Below are 10,403 nucleotides of genomic sequence, written 5' to 3' on the forward strand. Positions count from 1 at the left end.
ACGGGCATACTGTAGATAATCTTATTTGTGATGTGGAGGACAAGACAAGAAACCTGAGACTTGAACCCAGCACCTCAATATACAGAAATAGTAGTGGTCCTGTTGAGCTAAAGACTGTGTCTTCATGATGAAGAACAGAAGACACATATTTAGATTATGGAAAACATGGGCTTTGTAAACTGTGAACTTTATTGTGTCAGGAATCCTTAATAAAGAATGTTTTGGGGGAACAAAAATAACAAAATGACAGACGAATGCATGAGATAGGCAGGATTTCCAAAGGAGCTTGGCGTGATCCCTCTCAAATAGAAACAGTTGCCAAATTAGCCTGCAACACGCCGCAAACCTTAATTAGTTTTGCAACGGTCGCGCACGCTGCGCGTGTAGTCTGGGCCGGGTGTAACTGTCTCGGCTGCAACATCCTGTAACAACCAAGTGATGAGACAACATTAATTCAGCAGGGACGACTCCGCGGTACCCGCGCCTCTCCAATGATGCGTAAAAAGGAATCTATTTTTCTCTTTGGTCGCGCTCAACCACATCAACTCCTCTGTAACGACGTCTACTTTATGTAAACATTTACAGATTTAAAATATCTGAAAACGGACAAGTTATACAATCCACGTTCGATCATACGTGTCAAATATGTTCAGCAAGAGAAGAACATGATGTCGTGGTAAATGACGAAAACAGAAATATCGCCACGGACTTCCAATGTAATGTATCTGTGTGATGGAGAGATCACTCGACTACGATGGGTAATAAGCAAACGATATTTACTGATGAACAGTTTGAGGCATATCAGGTAAGATGTCCAAATAGAGACATACAGTATGTGATTCCAGTTGACTATTCTTCACTGTCGTCTTTGAACATTCTGTCATCTCCTACATTCTAACATTAAAAGAGTGCATTTACTAAAACTGTTATAAATAGATTATTGAGTTTCATGTGTTGAAATGCATTTGGTGCCCAGAATGAACAAAACATCCTGATAATAGCTCTCTTTCCTTTTCACACTGTATCATCTGAATATTTTTGAGATGCTGTCATTTGAGAAGATGGTTCACAGATACTGTAGTCAAATTGTAGGCTGTATGTAAGTATGTGAGTTATGATCAGGCTTCTGGCACTTTGATGGTTAAGATACATGTGTGTGCATAGGGTAGAAAGAAATCTGTTCCCAGTCTAACCTCAAATGTTTAACGTCCATACAGTACCAAATCATTGCTTGGTCATTCTAAAGGTAATTTGCGTACAGCAGCCACTTCTAGAATGTAGAAATGGTAACTGTAGTTTAGGCATGTGATAGTAGGTTTCACATTAGGAAATGGGATGACCCCCCCCCCCCCCCCACGCCTTTGTCCCCTTGTGTCCTCTCCTTCATCTAAACTGACACTGTGTGAACGTCACAGGTGAAGGATCTTACAAGGATCTGTTGTTGCTTCCACCTGTCCTGTGTTTTTAGATCAGTGCAGATGAAGAGAGAATCGGAGGGGACAGCACTTAAACTATTGGCACGCACCCCATATATGTTTGACCAATTCTTATAGAGTACTACTATTATGAATGCCCAGTGGTGGATATATTTATTCTGCCCATCCCATATACTAACCTGGTTCCTTTCTGTCTATTCAATCATTGATAATTGTATTATTATTTTCCCTCTTTGCAGGACTGCACTTTCTTCACACGGAAAGAGATCCTACGGTAAGCCTACATTTGCTGCTATTGATCTGAGCCGGACTGGTTCAAATGACGTAGGCTAGTTCAGTGCAGCTACGAGAACTTACTGTAGGATCCACCATGACTGATACAGTATGGGAAGTCAAGCCAAGCCAGAAACTTTACCACTTTGTTCCATCCATATTGTTTCTTGATCTGTTTTCCAGAGGTATCTTAATTTAATGTCCATGTCAATAACAGGATGTTTGGGGCAAAGGTACTCTCTGAATGAGGTCGTAAATCAGAGATTCCACCCTCAACTCAGGGCGTATTCTTCACTCCTCTGCCTCTCAGAACCAGATAAATCTACTATCCAATATACTGTTTATTTCTTATGTCTCTAAGCACCTGGGGAGGCTGGTGGAGGTAGAAATCGGAGGACAGGCTCATTGTAATGAAATGAAACCATTCCTGGTTCTATTCCATGCATTACAATGAGCCCGTCCTCCGATTTCTACCTCCACCAGCCTCCACTGCTAAGCACTAGCGTCTTATCTGCTAGCGTAGTGCTTTACCCCAGATTCTCCACACTGCCTCTCTCTAACCTGGAGCCTGTCCAAGACCTGTGCATCGCTGTCCCTCCCTCTCATCCTGCTGGCCACAGTATTCTAAAGCAATTAACTTCCTGTAGCACTGCCAGCACACTCCCAGACAGAATGGAATAGAATCGCCCTGGTTACAATTTAAAAACCTTGTGTTTTCAGTTTCCCTCGATTGAATGTTTGTTTTCTTGAAATGTAGGTCATGGTCAACTTCAATACTACTTTCAAGCTACAATGCTACATCTGCAATTACCATGACTGAAGATGTACCTCTCCGCTAACACTTAGCTATTGCCTTATGCCTTATGCCTTATGATGATGATCTGGATGAGCAAGGACATTGCCGATCAGTGTAGACTTGTTCTCTGTTCTGTTCAATGGTCTCTATGTAAAAGCTCAATATTTCTTCCATTGGTGAAGTTGGTTCATGTGTCCAGTTATTGATTATCTCATTCATCAACATGCTCAGTCGATGACCAAGTAGCTGTTCATGTAGCCCACGAGCCAGATATTGTTTCATGTGCCGAAGGCCATATTTGCAAAAACGAGCCCCAACTCCACTGTTATGTCGCAATAATAAAATCCATTCCAAAGCAATTACAAAGCAATCAATAGATTATATCACACAATTCAATGTCGTTACTACAGAAATAATGGACCCTCTATATTGCCTATCTATGGTCTGACCCGTGTCATGATAGCTCTAGTTGTTGCTTCTGCTGCTCGTCCTTGCTGTATTTTGGTTAAGACAGACTAGTGCTCCCCAAACTTGGCTACTACCTACAAGGAGACCTGTGTGTAATGAAACCTACAAGATGACACTCTGGCCAGTAGCGATGACGCACATACTGTGCCTGAGACGGATGGGCGCAGTCATGGATGTGCCACAGACAAGCTAATAAACCTGAAGCCTGTAGGGAGAGGCACGGGGACGCCGGGTCGCTCGCCCGCTACGGGCAGAGTAGGGGGATTTACTAAGCCATTAGCAGGTGTAGAGCTCTCTCCATGACCAGCCTGGCTGTGGAAGTGCTACTGCAGCTATAAAGACCGGAGTTGTATTCCCGAGCTGACGAATATTTTATAAGGAGCCATTTTAGTTATGTTGGTTATCGAGGTACAAAGTCATGAAGAGAGAGAGAGGAGATGTATTGAATCTTGAGTTCCGGTGGTGTTTTTTCTTGTCTGTGTCCTTGGGCTTTGGGGTTCAGTGGACACGGTTCAGTAACAGGGCATCAGGCAATTTACACTGGAGAGTTTGTCCTTATTAGACCAGGGTTCAATACTGGAGCTGCGCTTCTTTTGTTTTGCCTGGTCTGATGGAACCAATAGAATTGTCCCAAAATTGCAAACTCAAAGCTAAATCAAGGACACCTTGATGGCAGGGGAGGCTGGTGGAGGTAGAAATCGGAGGACGGGCTCATTGTAATGCATGGAATGGAATGAGGAATGGTATCAAACGTTTGCCCGTCCTCCGATTTCTACCTCCACCAGCCTCCCTGCTTGACATATGGATTCATATGGACATCATTATGTTTTCATCATTTATTCATGCCCATGTATTACCTCACGTGAACATTGTTGAAACACTCGCAACAGTGATTGAATATTTCCAAGAATAGGCTTCTGCCATCAGAATATTTCAGTAACCACCAATTATAATTGACATGTCTAGGCTATGGAAGGGAACCTGCTATACGTGATCCATGTGCCCAGATTATGTTTGGTTCCATCTGCTTTCCAGATTTATGATCATATCACAAAGCCTCTGCCAAAGCCTGGGACCTTCTGGAAGCCTTCCTATGCTTATTTATTGTCTACAGACAAGGCCGTATAGCGCTATGCTAATCGTGAGCCAGCAGACCGTCACTTTCAGGTTTATTATCGGAAATTATGTTTACCTCGAATCACCCTAAACAACCCCAGCAAGTTGTTTGTGTGAATTGTAGGGTCCACCCCCCTATTCCACTAACATACTGTAGGACCTACAGTCAACATCCCTACAGGGTGGTGACTGGCTGGGTTTGAATCAGGGTTAGCCTGCAGAGCTAAATCCTTGGCATTATATCACATGAGCATGATTCTAACTGACCACTGTTACACAGATACTAGACATGATGCTATGCTGGCTGTGTGGGGATAGTTTATGATGTCTGGGAGGGCTTTTGAAATGAAGCTGCCATACAAATAACAATCTGCGTTATTATGGGAGGATAGAATGGGTTTTATGTGCTGTGTGTGTGTGTGTGTGTGTGTGTGTGTGTGTGTGTGTTGGTGTGTGCACGTTGTTTGTAAATCATTGCTTGTGTCATTTAACCATTATGCAACTAACGCTTGTATGAAATACACATATAGCCTACAAATAACAGACTTTTTTAAGTAGTCACAGTGGATATCCATATAGCAAAATATCTGACATCTGAAAAATCTCCAAATGGTACAAAATACAGCTGCAAGAATACTCACTAGAACCAACCGACACAAATGATCACATCACTCCGGTACTCGCTTCTTTACACCGGCTTCAGATTAAAGCACAAGCTTTTTGGGGGTCTACGGTTGGCTGTTAGTTTAATTTAGTTTTTACTGTATTGGTTGTTTATGTTTGTGTTGTTTGTCTGTTTTTCTGTTGTAAAGCACCTTATGACAATTGTATTCTAAGAAAGGGCTATAAAAATACATTTGCTTTGATTTGAGTCGATAGCTGTAACCAGTAAAAGGAATTCTCATTTGTATGTATTATCATTTGACTGGCAGGTTACATGGGAGATACCGTGAGCTGGCTCCTCATATAGTACCTATGGACTACACCAACGAGCCTGATATCACCCTTCCTCTGACCCTCATCGTCAGCATGCCAGAACTGAAGGTATGTCGTTTCTTCAGTTTGGTGATTTTGTATACAGAGAAAACATAGCCTTATATGTGTCCCTGGGCTTTAAAGGGTTTCTTTATACTGTAGTATAGAGATACACATTTGTTAGAGTCTGTAAATGTCTGTACTTGAAGAGTTCTGGCCCTTTGAAAAAATATTTTACAGAGGTGTGAAGACTCTCACAGAAGCATCTGCTCTCACTGGCTGTGTATTTGATAAGGTTGGGCTTGCCGAGACGCTCTGCAGCAGTAGAGGTGCAGCAGTAGAGGTACAGCAGTAGAGGTACAGCAGTAGAGGTACAGCAGTAGAGGTACAGCAGTAGAGGTACAGCAGTAGAGGTACAGTACTGTAGAGGTACAGCAGTAGAGGTACAGTACTGTAGAGGTACAGCAGTAGAGGTACAGCAGTAGAGGTGCAGCAGTAGAGGTGCAGCAGTAGAGGTACAGCAGTAGAGGTACAGTACTGTAGAGGTGCAGCAGTAGAGGTACAGTACTGTAGAGGTACAGCAGTAGAGGTGCAGTACAGTAGAGGTACAGCAGTAGAGGTACAGCAGTAGAGGTACAGCAGTAGAGGTACAGTACTGTAGAGGTACAGCAGTAGAGGTACAGCAGTAGAGGTACAGCAGTAGAGGTACAGCAGTAGAGGTACAGCAGTAGAGGTACAGTACTGTAGAGGTACAGCAGTAGAGGTACAGCAGTAGAGGTACAGCAGTAGAGGTACAGCAGTAGAGGTACAGTACTGTAGAGGTACAGCAGTAGAGGTACAGCAGTAGAGGTACAGCAGTAGAGGTACAGTACTGTAGGCTAAGAGACAGAGAAGAAGAAGACATGCTGTTACACTGACGAGTCATTCCAGCTCTGATAGCCCTGCTGCAATAGAGCAACATCCCATTCACCCACAGCTGACTCAGCTTTTCTTCTTATTAGTCAGCCTCAATATGTCACCCTCCTCCTCCTCCTCCTCCTCACCCCTCCCCTCGCCCCTTCGCCCAACCCAGCAAACATTCACTGAGGCAATGCACACACTGGGTCATTTAAACAGAGATTAGAGGCTCAGATTCCCACTACCTCTACCTGCGACAAGTTACCGTACGTTGTCAACAGTGTCTGGCTCACACTGAATGACTGGAGCAACAAGGAGCCGTGAGTGATGGTGTTGTGGCAACAGACAGAGCCAAAATGGTCTCCCAGTGTCTGGCTTGCACTGACTGACTGGCTGACTGACTGGGGCCCCTCACATCAATTAATGATGGGCGTCTGACAACAGACAGAGCCAAAATGGAGCCCAAAGGTCACTGGGTTGTTAATCATCGCCTCATCTGCACAGTTGTATGCATTAATTAGCTTAGCATTAGCCTAGCCTAGCCTAGCCTCGTAAATGCTGTGTAATGATTGACAGAGGCACTGACTGTATACTGTACCTGGCTGTAGCTAATGGATGGAACCTGGCACGCAGAGAAGGTGTGAGTTTGTGTACTCTCCATGGATTGGACTTGAAGATTTTAGGATGATTCGGTGTGTGTTGGTCCGGGGTTGTTGTTTGTCATGACCAAGATGATTGTTCAGTACTTGATCCATACATATCAGGGGAGGCCAGTGGAGGCAGAAAGTGCAGGACGGGCTCATTGTATTGCATGGAACGGAATCAGGAATGGTATCAAACACACATGCATTACAATGAGCCCCTCCTCCGATGTCTACCTCCACCAGCCTCCGCTGTGCCACTAATGTAATCCAAGTTCTTGAGACATTTGAGAGTCTTTTCTATTAACTACTTGCTTTATGGAAATGGATAATGCCACATTTTAGGAGAACCCGTTCAGAGACCGCATCGTGGAGACCTTCTCTGAGGACGGTCAAGGCAACCAGACCTTCAACGACTTTGTTGACATGTTCTCTGCGCTCAGTGAGATGGCCCCAAGAGAACTAAAGACAATATACGCTTTTAAAATCTATGGTGAGTATGGCTCCCTGTCATTTGGCTGAGAGTGGTTGTTTGTTATTGAAATACTCTGCATTGACATATTCATACCAGAGCCATTGTTATTCAACTATGTTACTGAAAAATGAATGAACAAACTGCTATTTATCTTGAAGGTTGAGTTTGTTTTGCACCTGGGGTCTGAGCAACAGACATAACAGTTTGACGACAATACAACATGTAAAACGTGAAAACATGAAAGCTCAAAGTGCATCATGACAGAGCCAAGCATGTACCTTGCAGTATAAGATTAGATTAGATTAGATTAGATTCAACTTTATTGTCATTGTGCAGAGTACAAGTACAGAGACAACGAAATGCAGTTAGCGTCTAACCAGAAGTGCAAAAAAGCAGAAAAGTGCAGTGTGAACAGTATATACAGGTAGTGCTGTATATGGGCAGTATAGTAGTGCAATATAGTATAAGTAGTGCAGTGTAAGCAGTATATGAATTAGCAGTAGCATTATAAGCAGAATAAATAGGATGCAGTATGAACAGTGTAAGCAGCATATGAGCTGTATAGGCAATGCAGTTTAGCAGTATATATGTATTAACAGTAACATTAGAGTAAATAGCAGAATAAATATGGAATGCCGTATGAACAGTATAAACAGGTATGTACAGATATGTGCAGTGTATTAACAGCAGTTTGTACAAGTGAGGATACAGTATGTACAGTTTATAGGAATACTGTAAGAGTAGTGCAATTGTCCCGGGGGGGTATGTGCAGGGGTTGGTAGGTTGTCACCTAGGTGCAGAGTTGGAGTTCAGTAGGGTGACAGCCGCAGGGAAGAAGCTACCTCTGAACCTGCTGGTTCGGGTGCGGAGAGACCTGTAGCGCCTCCCGGAGGGGAGTGGGGTGAACAGTCTATGATTGGGGTGAGAAATGAGAAATGAGAGTCGATCGAGGCTTTTAAGGTTGATTCACTCGTGTTTATTCATTTAAGACAGATTTCAACACAGACAATTTCATCTGTAAGGAGGACATGGAGCAGATGCTGACCAAGCTGACCAAAGGGGAGCTGACCCCGGAGGAGGTGAACCTGGTGTGTGACAAGGCCCTCGAGGAGGCCGACCTGGACGGCGACAGCAAGCTCTCCTTCGCCGACTTTGAGAACATGATCTCCAAAGCTCCAGACTTTCTGAGGTACGCTACAGTCTTGTTGACAAAAGCCTCGATCGTCTCTCATATCATGGCTATTCTATTTGATTCTATGAAATCACTGTTTTATGACAGAATAAATATGTGATGTGGGACTTACTTGAACCTTCTTACATTGCAAATATACTGTAGGGTCTACAGTGTAGGCCATGTTGTTCAGGTAAACCGATGGAAGTTCATACATGTAGTTTACAAAACCATACATGCAAGGGTTAGAACTGGAAAGCTTTAGAGAGTATAAGGGTGTGTGTGTGTGGGGGGGGGGTTCTAGAGAGTGAACCACTGTATCCTGCAGCTCTGCATAATACCGCTTTCAGTAAGAGATAAAAATGCAGAAAACCAATAGTGCTTGATCAAAGGCTTTTTATTGCTGACCAATCCATCACAGTATTGTAAATAGTTGTCATTCGGGAGCTCAAATCAGGCGAAAAGAAACTTGCTAGAAAAACAGCCCCCCATTTCTGAAGGCTTCATTTAGCTAGCCAATGATATTGCCCCTTAAATCTGTCGATCACACAGCGCCTGCTTTGAATTGGCTTGAGCCCTTCCTGCCCGAAAGAATGTGTTGCCCTGGCAACCATGTCAGCATAACATGACTCTGCCTGTAGCAGTTGTCTCAGGTAGATACTGTTGCCATAGCAGCATATTGTCTCTTGTTGCCATAGTTGAGGTGATGCCCTGTCCAGATAGGAATGAGGGGAACAAAATGGCAACATCTAGAAATCTTTGTAACTGTAAAACACAGTTAATCTTAAATTCCTTAGCCTTAGTTTTATGTTTGACCCACACAGCAGACATATCTCTCCTTTAGAAGTGCTTCAAGCTGGATGATAATTTCCCTATTTGACAGGGTACAACATCTACAGGGGAGGCTTGTGGAGGTAGAAATCGGAGATCCTTCCTCATTCCGTTCCATGTATTACAATGAGCACACATGTGTTTGATACCCTTCCTCATTCCGTTCCACGCATTGCAATGAGCCCCTCCTCCGATTTCTACCTCCACCAGCCTCCCCTGAACTCCTATCATCCTGCCCACCAAAGCACAGTCCAAAGTGACATTGGTAATAGTTCACTGGCCAGCCCTTGTAAAATGGCATTACAGTGGCTCTATTTCACTTTAAGTAGCGCTATTAGCCGTGTGCTTGTAGGTTACAGCAGTATCAAGGCTCTGTACCATACTGTAATCCTGCCCTCAGGAACAGACTTGCTCCAGAAATGGCTTTTGTAAATCTTGACTGAAAGTCAGCTAATTATGAGACAGGTCAGGTGGTACACAATTTCTAAGGTCCTTCCATTCATAATAAGACAGGACAGATGTAGACAATCTACATCAAAATGTACTTTATTTTAATTGTATAAAATACCCTCCACTTGGTAGTTATTAGATAATTATGTGGTAACAATACTTCTGGTTCTTCTACAAAAATGTAACACCATTGGTAACTATCTGGTTGCAAATGGTGCCTAGTGTTGCTTGCTATTATGAATCTACATATTTAAAAACAAATTCATTTGGTATTAATAATAAAAAATGTTCATATAATGTCCATGGAAATAACTAAGAATTTCTGTAACGTGAAATAAGTGGCTGTATCTGTCCAAAATGTAAGTAACTGTGTGTGACTTACTATGTCTGTATGTTCCACTTCCAGCACTTTCCACGTACGTATCTGACAAGACCCCCCAAGATGGGGTAGAGAAAAAGACGTCAATATGCCTCGGCTTGACCCGCTTCCTGGGTCCTCTGATGTAATTTCCTGGAGAACCTGATGTCACACCTGATGTCACTTTGAGTCTCCAGCCCATTGCGGAACCCAGATGATGTAATTTCTTGGAGAACCTGATGTCACACCATTGCGGAACCCAGAACCCAGAACCCAGAACCCAGAATTCAGAACCTGGAACCAGAACCTCAGCCTCACCTTAGCACAGTGCCTGTCCTACCAAACGTTACCAGAGAACGTTCCCCAAGTCTACCGTCTAAGTGGTGTTTGTACCAATGCAACCCCAACTAAATGGTACCAGGAACCAGTGGGCTTTGGTTGCAGGATCATGGACCCCCTGTTTTTTTTTTCTCACAGAAGCACAGGCCTTTTTGGCCAACTCATGTTCTAAAACAA

At 43.5% G+C, this 10,403-nt stretch overlaps 1 protein-coding gene across 1 annotated transcript; it reads left to right on the plus strand.

Annotated features, from left to right (window-relative positions):
- Positions 1–557: 557 nt before the first annotated feature.
- Positions 558–10,161, plus strand: LOC310812037 (calcium and integrin-binding family member 2-like). The gene is made up of 4 exons (XM_083680433.1): positions 558–805; positions 6,948–7,095; positions 8,071–8,266; positions 9,936–10,161. The coding sequence occupies exons 1-4, from the start codon at positions 755–757 to the stop codon at positions 9,955–9,957; spliced, it is 417 nt and encodes a 138-aa protein (XP_083536559.1). The 5' UTR covers positions 558–754; the 3' UTR covers positions 9,958–10,161.
- The last annotated feature ends 242 nt before the right edge of the window (positions 10,162–10,403 follow it).

This window comes from Argentina silus (assembly GCF_951799395.1).
Source record: "Argentina silus genome assembly, chromosome: 11".
NCBI lineage: Eukaryota > Metazoa > Chordata > Actinopteri > Argentiniformes > Argentinidae > Argentina > Argentina silus.